The following is a 17,904-nucleotide window of genomic DNA, read 5'->3' as shown; positions in this document are numbered from 1 at the left end:
AAGCACGGCTAGCCTTATATAAGAAGCTCTACAGTGCACGGCTGGGGGGACGGCAACTTCGGTGAGAAAGTGGCTAGAATCACGAAAACAGGGGAACCAAAAAACAAAGAAAGAAAAGGATTAAAAGAAACAAAGGGAGAGAGAAGTAAGAAATGGAGCGAATAAAGTGATTGGCATGCACCAAATGGGTTAATTTTCCTCTCCCCTTCCAATCCATGTTCTCTGGTAACAAAAGGGAGAAACTTCATTCAACCCAAGTCACTTAGGCCCGTTCCTTCAAAGCAGCTAATTTCCACCTTAGAGAAATTAGTCGTGTTGAAAGAGTGATTCTCCTTCCTGACGCAAACTCCATGTAATAGCTTGTCGCGGCAGGCTGACATTCGTTTTCTTTGATACGTTCCTTACTCTCCATCTAACACTCATTATTTTGATACCATAGTGTAAAACGGCCACCATTCATCAAGGCCCACTGACTATTTTGCTTAAATTCCTATTATTCTTATTATATCTGCCTGCTGTAGTTAACGTGATAGTTCTGCCTGCCGTAAAGACCTGACTACCAAATGGCATTGTTTGCGCACAAGTCGGACCAGGAAGGTTTGCTCTCGGACCGGTCACAACTCCTCAATCTAGAAGAAAACTTTGGGCCTAGTGTAGTAGCAGGCGGCCTAGCCCACCACTTGCAAAAAAGGCCCACACACAAATCAAATCCGAAAATTTGCAAAAGTTTTAATTACAACCACTAGGCTTCTAAATCATTTCAATTTACGTCCATAGTGAATCCCTAATAACTAAAAGTACCACAATTTTAAATAAGTTGCGACTAAAACCTATTTAAATACGAAAAAAAAAAAAAAAAACACATATTCCCTGTGAAACTATAAGATCTTTGATACACAATATGAAAGTTACGAAATTATATAATGACCGGTTATATAGTTATTATTACCAAAACATGCATAAGATTCCATTTAATTGAATTCTCCAATTCCTTGCGACACAGCATTTATTTGATACAAACCAAAAATTTTGCTGCAACTTATAATTTACCCCCTCAAGTATTACAAATTTACAATAATATCAAAGTATTGCAACTGTCAACATTTATCGTTAACTTGCACATAAATAACCTTTTGAATAGATTACAATTTTCTGTGTGTGTGTGCATATATATATATATATATATATATATATATATATATATATATATATATATTATTTTAAGCAAGGTTAATTACAAAAACGTGACTAAATATACCATAAACTGCACATTAACATTGTTGCAATTGTAAGTTTTGAAGGTCATGTGACCGATTTAGAAACAACCCCAAACTTAGAGGGTGTAGAGGGTTTTTGCACTATAAACAAAATGTTTGAAGATCCCATTACATTTTCCTTTATATTTTATAATATAAAACAGTAGTTCAGAAAATCACCATCCCTATGCTTAAGTTGATATTGTGAGCTAACTGGGTATGGGTGAGCCTATTAACCAAAACAAAAGAATTGCAATGTGGCAGGGAACTCAGGTTTTAGGCTATAAAAGATAGGACAAAAAACTTATGGCCTGGCAAACTTTCATATGGTCAAAAGAAATGGTAGGCCAACCTTGCCCTCCTGCCAGTTATTTAGCACTCGCATGGTCTTGGACCAGCAAACTTCAAATAGCCAAGAAAAAATGATTGGCCAACATTGGCCCCCTGCCAGTCATTCAACACACTTAGCTTAAGTCTCATCATGAGCACTAAACAAATATGTTCTGTTCCATTCAGGCCTTTCATTTTCTTATGGTGAGCTTATCAATCTTTTCTGCCAGTCGTTTAGCCTTTCAAATATCTGTTTTCTATCTCAAAGTGGCAAACACAAGTAGTAGCTACTAAAAGGATCCATATTATTCCATTTTCACTGGTGAAATAATTTGAACCACAACGAAGAAAGAAAAGATACTTTTCCGGCATAAGCACGCGCTATAATATAATTTCAGTCCATATCCGAACATGACAAGAAAAGAAATTCAAACACAATACCATTCAAGTAGCACTATAATAGGAGGCTTCATTATCACAAAATTATTATCAACATGACAATTGCCAACAAATCACACAAGGAATTTTTAAAATTAAAAATTGAAATTAAGCGAAAATTGACGGAGAGTTGGATTTTACAAAAATTCCAATTCTACCCACACTAGAGAGAGAAAGGACTATTTCCCAGACACCTTAATATAGCCGGGTCCACCTCTCCGGTTCAAATTTAACATTGATGTCCCTATTAAATCTTTTTCCCTTTCTGTAGAATATTAAAATTTATAAAAAAAATAATAATTAAAAAAAAAAAAAAACACTAAACAGAAACAAGGAAAAAGAAATATAAAACAAATTGAATTATGGATTTCAAAGACAAAGCTAACCTTCCTTCCTTTCCATCATTTCCGTGCTTTATCTTCTTTTCCTGGCACAAACCTAGGCAAATTCAACAATGTGTTCACACGAGACACTCCTTCTAGAGCAGACCAGTCTTTTTCCACATCTGTATGCATTTCCTCCTCCCTTGAGGCATCTTCACTGCTTCCTTCTTGCAGAATCTCATTACCATTTCGGACAGTTCCTGAACGGTCCAAAGCGGCTGGACCAGAGGGATCTTCTTTCTCACTGCAAGACTCAACCTGGTCCGCTGAAGTGAGCTGATCGTTTAACTTGCTATTGGAAGCAGTACATGCGCTGTTTGTGTCAAGGAAGAGGCAAACTACAGCACAGTCATCAATTTTGGAAGTTGGATATTTGCATCTCCAAGCACGAACCGCTGACTCAACCAAGTACCTAGCCGCAGAGGCATGTGCTGGGGCTGATGCTACAATGTCTACCACTTCTTTGTTTGATAGCACATCCCAAATCTGTGGAAAAGTCACATTAGTCTTACTTGAAAGTTAAAAGAAATAGTATAGGCAGGCAAAACAGAAATCCAATTATTGAAACAGAGGACAAAAGACCTATACTTGGCTCTCTTACCCCATCCGTAGCTAAGACAATAAATTCGTCCTTCTCAGTGATACGCCAATAGGATATATCTGGCACAGAGATCAGACCATAATCTTTTAGGCAGAAATCTCCAAAAGCACGTGCCATGGCAAGGCCAGGGGAGTCATTATTTGGCAGCCAGACACGAGCAACCTCAGGTTCATCCTGGAGAGCAAAAACACGCCCTTTACACTTTCGGATTCTCTCCGCTTCCGCTGTAAGGGGACATAAACAAAGAAAAAGACTTAAGCAAGACATTGATGACAAGGAGAAAGAGGATAAACCAAATTGATGGTGAAAAGAAGCGACCAAGCAAGAATAAAATTGATCACTAAAATCTTCCCTTTCTATTTCCTGTTCAATGTTTAAGGTAAATGAAAACAAATTTTTTTTTTTTTTTTTGATAAATAACAAAGAAATTTTATTAAAAACACACAGCCCAATACATAAGAAATGTACAAAAAGGCAAAAACATCAAGAAACCAAATTACAATGATCTAGCAACACAGGAAGGGAAATATAGGAAAAATATAGTAAAACAAGACACCATTCGAGAAAAGTAAAAAAGAAGAAAGACTTAAGCTCAATCATGGACCGTTCACGACCCTCAAAACTTCTAGAATTCCGTTCCCGCCAAATACACCACATCAAACAGTGCAGCACAAGCCTCCAAATAACTATATTACGATGACGCCTGAATTTGCATGTCCAACAATCCAACAAATCCACTACCCTTTGAAGCATCACCCAACACATACCAAACAAGCTAAAGATCATACTCCACATCTCAAAGGCTATGGGACAGTGAAAGAGGAGATGATCTACAGATTCCCCACACCTTTTGCACAAAAAACACCACTCAAGGACAACAAAATGCCTCTTCTGAAGGTTGTCTATAGTTAAAATCTTGCCTAAAGCCGCAGTCCAAGAGAAAAAAGCTACCTAAGAAGGAACCTTCGATTGCCACACCATCTTCCAAGGGAAAGAAATGCCAATAGAAGGGGAAAAAGAATGGTAATATCCACTCACCTTAAAACCTCGACTACTGGCTGGCATCCAACAAAGAATGTTAGAAGCAACACCCCGCACCTTTGTGGAGTAGATCAAAACCATAAACGAATCCAAAGATTGTGACTCTTGGTCATTCACTAAACGACGAAACTGAATATCCAAAGAAACTCTCCCATTTATAAAGCACATAACCTCAGAGACCGAAGCATCCCTTGTCCTACTAATATTATATAAATCTAGAAACGCCTCCTTAAGAGGACGATCCCTACACCACACATCATCCCAAAACTTCACACGGGTTCCATCACCCACTTCATACCGAATGAAGTTGGAAAAATTCCCCCAACCATTCCAAATGAACTTCCACAAACAAACACCATATGCCCCAGACACAGATTTTGTGCACCAACCACCCCACTCATTCCCATACTTCGCCTCAATGACCCTTCTCCAAAGGGCATCATTCTCCAAACCATAGCGCCACAACCATTTGGCTAATAAGGCAGAGTTAAACCTTCTCAAACACCTAATGCCTATCCCTCCATTCTTCACTGGCCTACATATCTTAAACCAATTTACTAAGTGAATTTTATGCTCGTCCCCCATACCAGTTCAAAGGAAATCCCTTTGTAATTTCTCCATCCTCTTAGCCACCTTGTCTGGGATAGGGAAAAGAGAAAGGAAATACATAGGTAGGCTAGAGAGAGTACACTTAATAAGGGTAACCTTACCCCTCTTAGATAAATACAACCCCTTCTAACCAGCTAGCCTTCGCTCCATCTTCTCCAAAATAGGATTCCAAATCATCTTATCTTTAAAAGAAGCACCCAATGGGAGACCTAAATATTTCAGCGGAAGAGCCGACTCTTAGATTAATGGATCCTGCAAATTAATGGGCTTTTAGGTTTTTTCCCCATCAGTTACAACAGTGAACTTTAAAACCATTTCTGCCTGACTCATAATATAATATTCTATACATTAGTTCCATTATAGAATCATCAGTGGAGTCCTAGTGGATTGTATGCTTGCTCCTGTAGTCATTACCCATCATGGTAATGTTAGATTTTCTCCAGCTATTTTATAGATTCGACCATTGCAATCTAACATGTGCCTCAACAATTTCTAGTGCGTTCTAAATTGCCCACTACTCTGCTTCATGTATTGACAGTCCTAATAGTTCAAAAATTTATTGTTCTTAACAATTGTGCCAAGCATGCATATAATGCTAGACCATCATTTAAGAATTAATTGTTAAAATAGAAACAAATTTTAGGAATTAAAAGCTGACAAGTTCTTTAGCATGTTTCTTCTAAATGACAGGACTACCATATGAGACATTTATCTCATTCTTAAGTCTCAAGATGCACCCTTCCTAGCATAAATAGTTAGGATAGCTTTTGCAAATGATGAAACTAATGATGGCACATCCAATGTTCTCTTACCCTACCCCCACTCCCCCCCAATCCAACAAAACCCTAACCACAACCCCCCCCCCCCCTTCCCCCCCAAGAAGCTTCCCCTCTACAATATATATATATACACACACACACACATGAAGGTCCTAGGTCCAAGCATGGCTTTTGCAATCAGGATAGCTCAAGATTACAAAACTAACTAGGAGTACCCGAAATGAAACCATAGATCAAACTAAAATTTAGATGTAAGTCTAAAAAAGGCACATTCTGTGTGTGTGTGTTAATGATTCAAGGGTAGTATCACACAGAACAAGGTCATGTACATGTGTAGATTAAAAGGTAGTAGTAGGAAAGAACTTAATTGAGAGAGAGAGAGAGACCTGGAAGATTTGGTTTAAGATCCACAGTCAACTGAACTGCAATTAAAGAATCATCATTTTCTCTTGTACCCAATACCGCTCTAGAATCCCCAACGTTTCCAATGATAAGATCCCGACCCTAAAAATGCAGCCATTGCTATTAATGAGCATGAAGAGAATATCAAAATATACTAACATCATATTGGAAACAAGTTTCTAATGGTTGAAGACAAAAACCTGTTTAACCAGAGTTACTGCCGTTGTCCCACTACAGAAGCAATTAATGCTTGGATGCACTCTCAGTTCCCTGTCCATGACTCTAAAAGCCTTCAGAAATGACTCTTTCAGAGTCTGAAAGATCTCAGGATGCTTATCTGCTTCCTCAAGATCAATGGAGACCCTGGATTCATCATCAACAGATATGAAGGGAGTATCTTCCGAATTCATGCTTCCAGCAGTATTAAGGCTGATCTCTTTGAGAACATCCTCACTGGTTATGTTCACTTCCCAATGGGCACTCAGTTTCAGAGGAAGAGAATCTCTCACTCTCTTTGCAACCATGTGACCATAGGGACCATGGCCATCAAAAACACCACAGAAAATTGTGTCTGTTCTGGAACCAAAGTTCTGGAACCCACAGTTTAAAAAACAAAATCTTATAAGCAAGCAAACTGAGATATTGCTACTGCTACTATTAAGGATACAAATGCAAGAATGTTAACATCATATAACATAGATGGTTCTAAAGAATATTCTGATAATAAGAAGATATAGACATACAAAGGAAAATAAACAAGGAGCTGGTATGGAAGTAATACTATGAGCACAATCATGATGGAGCAGTCTCAGTTCTGACATTTGTGGAAAACTTCATACATTTAACTCAACCAAGCCTTAATACCAACTAATTGGGGCCACCTAAAATGTCAAACACACGTAAGAAATGGGCAGAGTAGCTTGTTTATGGGATCTTTGAATTACATGATATGAAGGTGAGCCAATTCTTTTGTTCCTCATACAAACTGACTAGTGATGACAAGAGTGAACTGACAACAAAAGAAGGTAAAGTTCAATTTGCCACCATAGAAGTGTGGTTTGGTGAGGCAACTGAAAGTAGACAATTTCCTGAAAACAAAAATATAGAGAAGCTGCAAGCAATTAATTCAAACTCGCTGCTTTTTCTTGTACTCTAAAGTAGAATTTCCTCTATCTGAATGCATCACTGTACATGAGGTAAATATGAGGATAAGATCAGAATTGCAGTGGAAGACGAAATCTTGATATATAATTAATATATAAGTTAAATACCCATCAAAGCTACAGGTCATTATACTACTATTCGATTGGCTAGACAAGCAATTGCAAAAAGAGCATATTCTTTTATTCAAGAAAGAAATAACTTTATTTTAATAGTTTGCTTGCCATGATACTCAAGGATCAACATAAATAAATCTAAATCTAACTAAACAACCAAAAATTTGACCAGAAATAATCTGCTGAGCAGGTGATGATGAGAAAGAGCTCACCTCCCAAACAATCATGGCATCTTGATTGGTCCCTTTCTTGCCTTGTTGGGTAAACATAGATGCCACTTCACTAGACCCATTCAAGAACATCCTCCCCGGAATCCTATGCAGAGGTTCATCCCTCCGGTACTCGAATGAAGAATTCCGTGAGCCGAACCGTTTTTTCGAGCTCTTTCTCTTCCTGACCCCCACTGCAGGGGACAAGGGTGAACCAGGGAGAGGGCTCCTGCTTTCTGCAGACAAGCAGGACCCCATTCTGAGGGCCCTGACAATGTTTAGTATGCACTCCAGAGGAGCCAGCCAATAAGACCCCCTATTCTCAATTGATGGATCCGTCAGAAAACCCTTTGTAAACTTCTTCTTTTTTCTCCACAGCCTCACCCTCTTGAAATCACACACTCCTTTACCAAATCTAAAGGATTCACACCCTAAATATCCAATTTTTCCATTAAAATCCCAATCTATCACCAAATTGGCACAGACCCTTTTCAACTCACAGCCCAAACAACTCCTCAAATGTGAACCCAAATTCTGAAAAAACAGAATTCAGCAAGAAGAAAAACCAGAATTCAATTCTCAATTTACACCGCCCACCAGCAAAGAAAAGGTAACTTTTTGTAACCGAATTGGGATAAAAGCACCAATGAGAAAGGAGGACTCCAAAACCTTTTAAGCTATATTTTAATCACAAATATGCTAAAAGGCCTTCTTTAAAAAAAAAAAAAAAAAAATGTCATGCAGCACAAAGAACAACAAATCTATATAGAAAGATCTATATCCAGAAACAACTCTCTCTCTCTCAATATCTAACTAGCAATAACAACTCTTACCTGACAAAAAAAGAAAAGCAATCACAAACCACCAAATCTCACAAAAAATAGAAAACTTGCTCAATATCTAATACAATCCCACAAATTTTGTCCGAAATGAAAGCAGGACACTTGAAGGAGTGATTTTGATTATCAGATCAAGCTTTATAAAGAAGCGAGATAAAAGGAAAATCGTATCAGAATAGGCACAAACCAAAGGAGTGTTTGGCTTGGCACAGAGGATGCCAACAAAATGAAGAGAGAGAGAGAGAGAGAAAGAGAGAGAGAGAGAGAGAGAGCAGTTGAGTTAACAGGTTGGCGCAAAAGGAGTGCTTTCATGAACGTTACCACAACACAACAAATGGGTAAACAGAGAATTTCACAAAAGAGCAAGGGTAGAGAGAGAAAGATAGGTAAGGTCACCAACCAAAAAATAAAATTAAAAATGAAAGTTCCAATTGGAGAAAAAATTGCAACCACCAAAGGAGGAAAAAAGATCCCACAAAACCCGTTCTTATAAAGACGTGACCTTCATACACACAGATTTTTCTTTTTTTAAAAGAGGGAGATATTATCTTATTACAAAGAAATAAAGAATAGAAAAATTAAGCGAATTCGAGTGAAAATGGCAACTTTTTTACGAGTAGTAGTATTTTATTTTGGAATTGTAAAAAATGTAGCATATATTTTACTTTCCTTGTTTTTTATTAAAGATTGTACATGAAATTTTGGGATTTTACTTTTTGGTTGGGAAGTGAGATACCATTTTCCATTTCCATGGCTAGGAGCTTCTGTGTTTTTACTTTTTTTTGCACTAACATGTTTTTTGTTTTGTAAATTACTCCTCACTTTGCTTATGAGGAAAAAAAATAATAAATAACAACGAAAATGCAATACTTTTCCCTTTAAAATATACAATTAGATTTGAATTTATAGTGCCTAGTTTTAATAATAGTTCTTTTCCAAGATAATAATGAATTTATGTCTCCACAAACGTTTTTTTTCTCCTCATACTGCCATAAGCAGTTGGGTTCTAGTCACCATTAGAACCTGGGCTAACCATAAGTGTGGAGGGTTTATCATGCTAACTAGGAAGTACTCTTATCCCTTTTATTCAAATATAAGTATATATATATATATATTGGTTAGTAAAAAACTTTACGCTAAATTACGATTCTCTAGTCTCCTGATATGCTACTTGCAATAAGCTTCCCTCTGAAGCAATTGTTCCCTGGGATCTTTCCACCACTCGAGTTAGAGCACTTGCAGCAGTGGAGCTAAATATATATATATTTTTTTAAAAATACTAAAAAAAAAGCGGTGGAAATTTATCTATTTCTTTTTCATTCTTCTGATCTACATCTAGATAGATATGCACTGTTCATGAGAGCTAAAAAAAATTAATTTTTTATTTTGCGTTCACATTACTTTTTTATTGTGGTGTTTTTATTGTAGTGAGATGTATTATTTTATTGTGGTGGATATATTATTTTATTGTGATATTTATATTATTTTATTGTGTTGAAAGTTAAAATAAATCCACTGCTACAGCATGTGTGTAGGTAAAATAGATAAAGTAACTTTTAGTGGAGCTAAATTACTAAATTTTTAGCTCCACTGCTGTGAATGCTTAGGGCCTAAGCTGCCTCCCTCCTAACCAATGGCCTAAAACCTATTTCTTCGAGAAATGTATGAACTATATCATTTCGCTGGATTCTCAACGTCATTTTTTCACCTTGTAATGGTGGGGGTGCAGCATTACTGCTGGCTGCACTCCTAGCCTCTTCTTCCATAGGGTCCTCACAACCTATAAAAAAGGTCATTACTACCTTAGGTCTGTGCATCCTCTGGTCTGTATGCTTCCCATTCTTGATGACCAAATCACCCTTGACCACCTTTTCATGGAATATGTTTCTCAAAGTGTAGCAGTCCATGGTGTGGTGGTCACTCAAGTGATACCTACAGTAAAGCGCACCTTTTTACCCTCCCACTTCCAAGGTTGTCTAGGAGCACTCGTGGTTTGTGAAGTCAAGCCCTTGGAAGGCTTCCTCATTGACATGTAAAACTTGGGATCTGTAAGTTCTCCAAGTAGGGGCGATACTCATACAACATGCCAACAATGCAAATATCCACTAATCTTTCCTACTCTATAGGATCATAGCATATCAAGGAGAGGTCCCTGAACTTGCAAATGTAGTCCAATAACCCCTCAAATACCCTTTGCATTTCATGTTGCAGATCTGACAGAGTAAGCTTGTCATCCAAAGCAAAAAACCTCTTTATAAACTGGGTAGCCATGTCATTCCAGCTCAAAACTGATTCCTAGACATCTCTTTGGGGTAAGGAGATCTCGTGTCAATGTAAGCAAAACTCTCTGTCTTTCTAACCTCAAGCAAAATGGCTACAATATCCTCCCTAGTTAGGTAGAGAGATGCTTGAGGTCCCTCAGGCTGCGGAGGTGTCCTTTAGTTGAGAAGTGGATCTTGGTTCTGGGATGGAACAAGATTCGACCTTTCGGTCTCTCCTTGAGGTCCTTGGCCTCCCTGTGAGGTTTGAGGGGTGGCTGTCCTTTGGCGTAATGACTGGAAATCTTCCTCCATGATGGGCTGAGAACGCTGAAGGTCCTCAATGGTTGCTACAAGGTCTCTGTTATTAGGTTGTCTGACCTCCTCAAATGATTCTGTGCCCTTAATGTGCATAGAAACACGGTCCACGCTTGCCTCTGCTTGTTGGTTTTCACATTAACCAGCCTAAGCACTTGCGTTTTTCTTTCGCAAAGGCTTTGAATGGCCAAGGAGAAATATAATCAAATACCAGACTAGAAAAAGGAAAAATAGAAAATAACTAAAAGGGAAAATAACCAAAGATAATCCCCATTGGAGTCACCAAAAATGTATGTGCAAGTTAGAATATCAAAACTATGTAAGAGAATGGGTGATGCATCTAACAGTACATTTAAGTGAAAAAGTCCAAGAACACTAAAAATGAAAACTTTAACACTTTAAAGTTGAGAGAAATAGAAAGCATAACATAGAAAGTAAAGAATGCATGAGAAATACGTGGAAAACCCTTTGGAAGGGATGAAAAATCATGGGTAAGCAAGGGAGAATATCCCTCACTCTTTAAAGCTCTCTATTATGCAAAAATGAAGGTCTTTGTACAATGGTGATGTTCTTTCCCAAAGGAAGCCTTTTTCTCTCTACCTCACTTTCCTACCTAAACGTTCTAGCCTTTCTCTTGGATTCTCTAGGTTCTTGCCCTAAATGTCTAGCAATATGTTCCTCTTATAGTACGAGGAATGTTGCTGAGTGCATAAGGACAGGTGTCAAACCGTTATTCCTCCATTTGAATCTCAATACAACTATTGTACTATGTTGAGGCTAGAGGACAGAGAAAACACGCCGATGTTTAGGTAGTGGGATGGAAGGCGACTCAATTAAAACGTGGGGAGCAAGCCTTGGACAAGGAAAGGAGGGATATTAGGAGTGATACACGAGTCTTCAACAGTGGTCCAACACTAGCTCAACCAATAAGAGGTGTTCTATAGCATCTGACCATATGAAGTTGCTATCTCCTTTTTGTGCAAGTGCTAAGTATCCATGTCAGGTGCAAATCTCACTCTTCCCCAAGATGGTCACACCTTTGGCACAGGACAAAGATTCTCTCCTTCAGCCAACGTTTCCTTTCCTTTGCTCACAACTGCCCCACGTGAAAGGAAAAAATGCTTAAAGGAAAAAACAATGGAATCTCGCTTATCTGATGCATCGTTAAGCGAGGTACTCCTATAGACGGAGCTTATTAATCCAAGTACTTCTTACCAATGGTACTTCTTGCGATGTTCCATGTTCCAGGGATGTGGCAATGGATTGCTGTCGAGGTCCTTTAGGTAGTAGCTTCCTCTTCTTGAGTAATGGACAACCTTATATGGACCTTCCCAAGTAAGGCCTAACTTCCCCTGAGCTGGGTCCTTAGTAGCTTGTGAGACTTTTCACAATACCATATCGTCGGGGTTGAACCTTCTAAGTTTCACCCTCTAATTGTGGTACTTTGCCATCTTTTGTTGATACCAAGCTATTCTTAGGGCTACCTCGTCTCTGATTTCAGGTAAAAAATCCAAGTTAAGTCTTAGCTCATCATTGTTTGTACCTTCGTCTTAGCGAGCTCACCTAGGACTAGATACTCCCACTTCAACGGGAATGACTGCTTTTGTACTGTGGGCCAACTTGAATGGAGTTTCTCCTGTTGGTGTTCTCGTAGTTATCCGATAAGCCTATAATACCCTTGGTAACTCTTCTAGCCATGTATCCTTTGCCCCGTCAAGTCGTGCTTTGATGAGTTTAAGCAAAGTACGATTTGTTACCTTTGTCTGCCCGTTTGCCTATGGGTGCCCAGGTGATGAATAGTGGTTTTTATCCAAAATTCCTTAAATTTTTTACTATCAAACTGTTGACCATTATCAGAGATGATTGTCCTTGGGATTCCAAACCTACAAACAATGTTCTTCCAGACGAAGTTCTGTATTTGCCTTTTGTGATTACTGCTAATGGTTTTGCTTCAACCTATTTGGTGAAGTAATCAATGGCAATGTGCAAGAACTTCACCTGCTTTTTACCCTGAGGGAGTGGACCGACGATATCGATTCCCCATGTGGAAAATGGCCAAGGTGAGGAAATACTTGTCAGTAATTCCTAGGTATATTTTGTACATTTCCGAACCATTGACACTTATCACATTTCTTGACAAGTTCAACCGCATCTTTCTGCATAGTTGGCCAAAAGTAGCTTGCCCTGATCATCTTCCCTACCAAAGAACAAGGTCCTGAATGGTTTCCACATACGCCTTCATGGATTTCTCGCAGCAAATACGTTGCTTCCTCAAGAGTCAAGCATTTCAGGTATAGCCGTGAAAATCCTATTTTGTAAAGTTCACCATTCATGAACCTGGCTGCTCTGACTCTAACCTTCTTTGCTTCTGAAGAGTCAGATGGGAGTTGGACATCTTTGATGTATGAAAGGATCAGATCCATCTAGGTGCTAAGTCACTAGACTGAGAGGGTCTGCAATCCATCGTTACTAGGGATTGTCTGGACTTCCATGAGCAACTTTGTCGTCGTTGAGGCATCTTCAAATGAAGCCAGTCTAGCAACCTCGTCAGTAGTTGAGTTGTTCTCCCTTAGGATTTGCTTAAACTTGACGTCATCAAATTTGTCAATGAGTTGAGTTGTCAACTTAAGGTACTTCTTCATTCTCTCTTCCTTTGCTTCGTATTCGTTGGTTATTTGCCTAACAACCAGCTTAGAATCATTCCTCATTTTCAAATTCTTGATCCCCAAGGCTTTTGCAATTCTCAGGCTAGTAAGGACTACTTCATACTCTGCTTCATTGTTCATTGCTGGAAATTGGAGTTGAACTCTATACTTAAAGACGTCCTTTTTAGGTGATGTCACAATGATACTAACGCCTCCAAGCCCTGCAACATACGAGCCATCTACGCAGATCATCCAATACTCTGCTTCCTGATATGAGTTTGGAAGAGTAAATTCTTCAATAAAATTTGCTAAAGCTTGAGCTCGACGACCCATTGGATCATGTGCCCTACAACATCTGTTTTGCTCATTGCTTTTCATATCAGATGATCTGTCATTACCATGATGAAGTATGGACGAAGCTTCCTTAAAGCCACAATTAATAAGAAGGCCATCTTCTTTATTCGTGGGTACTTTGCTTCGTCTCCCTAAAAAGCCTAACTTGTGTAGTACACGGGTCATTGTACCTTGGATTCTTCACACATCAACGCCGAGCTAATGGTTGTTTTTGACACAGCTAGATACAAAAATAGCTCTTCTCCTTCTATTGATGGGCTCAACAATGGAGGCTTGGCCAGATACTCCTTGAGGTTCTAAAAGGCTGCTCCACACTCGTTCGTCCAATGGAAGGCCTGTTTAAAAGTTTTAAAGAAGGGAAGACACTTATCAGTGGCCTTCGAGAAAAACCTGTTTAATGTTGTCACTCGCCCTATTACCCTTAGCACCTCCTTGACTATCTTTGGGGAAGTCATGTTAAGTATGGCTCTAACCTTCTTTGGATTTGCCTCAATTCCTGGTTGAGATACCATGAAGCCTAGGAATTTTCCCGATGAGACCCTGAAAACACACTTCGTAAGGTTGAGCTTCATTCTATACCTTTTCATAGTATTGAACGTCTCTTGGAGGTCTTCCATGTGGGTTTTGGCTTCCTTACTTTTTGCAAGCATGTCATCCACATAGACCTCCATATTCCTGCCTATTTTCTTGCTGAACATTTGGTTCACCAATCTTTGGTATGTACCACTTGCATTCTTCAGTCCAAATGGCATGACTTTGTAGTAATATAGGCCCTAGCTAGTGACGAATGCAATTTTCTCCTGATCTTCCTTCTTCATTAGGATCTGGTTATAGCCTGAAAAAGCATCCATGAAAGTTAGCAGTTTATGACTTGTTGTTGAGTCAACGTGCTAGTCAATTCTAGTAAGGGGAAAACTATCTTTGGGGCATGCATTATTAAAGTCTGTGGAGTCCATACACATTCTCCACTTTCCGTTGGACTTTTTTACCATGACAACATTGGCAAGCCATTTGAAGTAGTAAACCTCTCGAATAAATCTACTGGCTAAGAGTTTTTCCACCTTTTCCATAACTGTTTTGTTCTGTTCTGGGGCGAATACTCGTCTCTTCTATTGGACGGGTTTCTTTGTTGGGTTGACATTGAAACTGTGCTCTATCACTTGTTCGTCAATCCCTAGCATATCTTCTTGGCTTCATGCAAAGATGTCCAGGTTCTTTTTCAAGAACTTCACTAGTTCATCCTTTAAGGACTATTAGAGCTCTTTTCCTACCTTGGTAGTTTTGGATGGGTCTTCTTCCACCAACTCTATGTTTTCCACCTCCTCTAAAGGCTTGGGTGGTTCCTCCTCTACCATCTAGGTATGATTCTTTCTGGATGCCAAGACTGCTTGGTAACATTCCCTAGCTAAAAGTTGGTCTCCATATATTTTTCCAATCCCATGGGGGATCGGGAATTTTACTTTCAAGCAGTATGTAGAAGTTGCAGCCTTAAGGCGGTTAAAGGTTGGTCGTCCAAGAATCACATTTAAAGATGAAGAGCAATCGACAATCAAAAAATCTACCATCCTTGTCACCTGAGCGAGTATGTCCTTGCTATAGTTTGCAATGAAATGATGCTTTTTGGATAAACACGGTCTCCACTAAAAGTGACCAACAGGGATCTGAAGGGTTTGAGGTGATTTGGATCCAACTTCATCTGCTGGAATGTCGTCATGTACATTACATCTGCCGAGCTTCTGTTATCCACCAACACTCTTCAGGTGTTGTACCCTTTAATGGTTAGTATAATGACAAGTGGGTCGTCGTGCGGCTATTTGATTCCCTTCGCATCTTGCTTAGAAAGACAATGTCTCCATTCCTAGTATGATGATGTTTTGCTATTGGGTGTTTGATATAAACACTATTTACTTGCCTTTGGACTGCCTTTCTCAGGGATTTGTATGATCCCTCAACAACTAGTCCACTGGTGATCATCTTTATGTCTCCTAGGATCTGCTTGGAATTGTCTCGATCTTCTTCCTTATGGTCGTCGGTAGACTTCTCTTCTGTTCGCTGGCGGGACTGATAATCTTTCTTTACAAACTTTTGAAGCTTTCCCTTCTAGATCAACTCCTCTATTTGTTCTTTCAAATCTCGGTACTCTTAGTATAATGACCATGGTCCTTGTGAAAATGGTACTATTTCTTTGTATCTCTTCATTTTGAGGACGAGCTTAAAGGTTTGGGCCATTTCAGTACAGGGTCGCCCTTTATCTGCATAAGGATTTTGTCCATGGGCATCAACAAATGAGTGAAATTTAGACTTTTTCTTCGACAACGTCTCTAGACCACTTTTGCTGGCCTTGGCATATGTGGGATTATCCTTGCAATGCCTCTTCTTGCCTTGGGACTCAACGCTTTCTTCCTTCTTTCGCATACCCACCAATCCCTTTGCAGTCAGTGCATCTTCCCCATTCTTGTATTTTTGTGCTTTGAACAACAAGTCTGTCATTGAAGTTTGAGGAGTCTTCCCTAGATAGAAGATAAGGTCAGGATTGTTCAACCCTACTTGGAAGGTTGTCATTATCACCTGATCATTTGCTTTGTCAATTTCTAGTACTGCTTTGTTGAAACGTTTTACGTACTCTCACAGGGTTTCCCCTTCTTGCTGCTTCACAATTAATAGGTAAGAGGTGGGCCTCTTGTGGCGTTGGCCCCTAATGAAATGATTGACAAAGGAGTCACTTAGTTTGTTAGGACATATGTGGTTCACTTGTTAAGAACATATGTTTGTTAAGAACATATGTCATTCTTTTATGTAATTGGCTAATTCTTTGACAAAACGAACTTTACTTGTATTTGGGTAGATCTAGGATGTTTTAATACGTCAAGAAATAAAGTTTCAAGATCAAGTGTTAAAGTCATGCAAGTTTGTCCAAGAAACAAGTTGAAGAAGTGCTTGTTATTAAAGCTCGACAGCTGGCTCGATAGCTACATCTATCGAGCTTTAAAAAGCTGTTTCAGCCTCAAGGCTCAATAGCTGCTCGACAGCATCTCAACACGTCTAGCTGTTGAGGTTTAAGAGAAACAGTTTTTCAGATTTGTTTTGATTCCAATCCGTGGATATGTCTTTGGGCCTTCTTTTCTCATAACCCTAGACATATAAAAAGATTATTTTAAGGGCCGTCAAAGTAGACACTAGTTGCACAAGCATTGAGCAAAGTCTGTTCAAGCAATTTGTGATCGGAGACAAAGTTTTCCCTAGTTCATCTCTTTGTGAAGAAGCTGCTGTGTCTTTGCACTATAGGGTTTTGTAACCAAGCATCTTATTGTTCTTCATTGTGAGGATGAACTGAAGAACTTTGCAGCCAACATCTTTCTCAAGTTGGTGATTGAAGTAGCGTACTGGGATCCGCACAATTGGTTAGTCACGTACTTGGAGCCGTGCATTGAAAATGAGAGATTGTTACTACAGAACAAGTCCAATTGGGTATTGAGGTAAGGGTTCAACTGTAGGTTGGTATAAGGTACTGGAATTTCTTTACTTGTAACCGCTTGTTATGATAATAGTGAATTCTTGGGAGTGGTGACCTTAAAATCACCCGGTGGGGTTTTTGCTTTGGAAGTTTTCCCCATTTGTAAACAAATCACCTTGTCAATTTATTTTCCACTACACTTTAGTTTATTGGTGATTTGTTTGTGCTACCACGCGTTTGCATGTTAAATTGGTTAATTAATTAAATTTGGCTAATTAATCAATTAATCCATCACAAGGGGTCAATACGTTTTTGGCCTATCAAGTGGTATCAGAGCAGGCACACTCTGATTAGGGTTTAATCTCTGTGTGTGATCCATTGACCCCTGTTGTCATGGTTGACACCGGATTGAAGAGATCTATGTTTTCAAATACATCTTGTTTTTCGAATCTCTATCTGTTTGAGCATTTCAAAAAATACAAGTCTTAAAGTTATTTGAACTTTCTTATAATGATCATTGGAAAAGATCTCTGCTTGACCAAGAAAAAACTAGATTGTCTCAGAATGAAAATGTGCACAGGAGTTTAGCTGAGAAAAGTAAAAATTAAAGGCTTAGCTCGTAAGAGGCAGATGCAAGAAAGCACCATTCCCACTAATCTGTCATCTAAGCATGAAGTGTGCTTTATGATGAATTCCGCATTTAAAGTTATG

General features: G+C 38.9%; 1 protein-coding gene across 2 annotated transcripts; it reads right to left on the bottom strand.

Annotated features, from left to right (window-relative positions):
- Positions 1 to 2,035: 2,035 nt before the first annotated feature.
- On the bottom strand, positions 2,036 to 8,520 carry LOC142607509 (putative protein phosphatase 2C 33). 2 transcript variants are annotated; one of them, XM_075779033.1, is made up of 6 exons: positions 7,329 to 8,397; positions 6,040 to 6,429; positions 5,824 to 5,941; positions 3,009 to 3,232; positions 2,411 to 2,893; positions 2,036 to 2,289 (listed from the first exon to the last, which is right to left on the bottom strand). In XM_075779033.1, exons 1-5 carry the CDS (start codon positions 7,581 to 7,583, stop codon positions 2,426 to 2,428), a joined length of 1,455 nt encoding a protein of 484 aa, XP_075635148.1. In that variant the 5' UTR covers positions 7,584 to 8,397; the 3' UTR covers positions 2,036 to 2,289; positions 2,411 to 2,425. The 2 variants fall into 2 exon arrangements, with proteins under 2 accessions (XP_075635148.1, XP_075635147.1); XM_075779032.1 differs by having other exon boundaries at positions 2,036 to 2,893; positions 7,329 to 8,520.
- Positions 8,521 to 17,904: the final 9,384 nt, after the last annotated feature.

Source organism: Castanea sativa, chromosome 8, assembly GCF_040712315.1.
Source record: "Castanea sativa cultivar Marrone di Chiusa Pesio chromosome 8, ASM4071231v1".
NCBI lineage: Eukaryota > Viridiplantae > Streptophyta > Magnoliopsida > Fagales > Fagaceae > Castanea > Castanea sativa.
This window is presented reverse-complemented; position numbering and strand designations above follow the sequence as displayed.

Bases quoted from the DNA above. Each gene is read 5' to 3' on its own strand.
- LOC142607509 (XM_075779032.1), bottom strand. From the start codon at position 7,583: ATGGGGTCCTGCTTGTCTGCAGAAAGCAGGAGCCCTCTCCCTGGTTCA. The intron at 5,942-6,039 runs GTTTTTGTCTTC...CTGCATTTTTAG, and splicing joins CAGTAACTCTGGTTAAACAG to GGTCGGGATCTTATCATTGG. The intron at 3,233-5,823 runs GTCTCTCTCTCT...GTCCCCTTACAG, and splicing joins TCTTAAACCAAATCTTCCAG to CGGAAGCGGAGAGAATCCGA.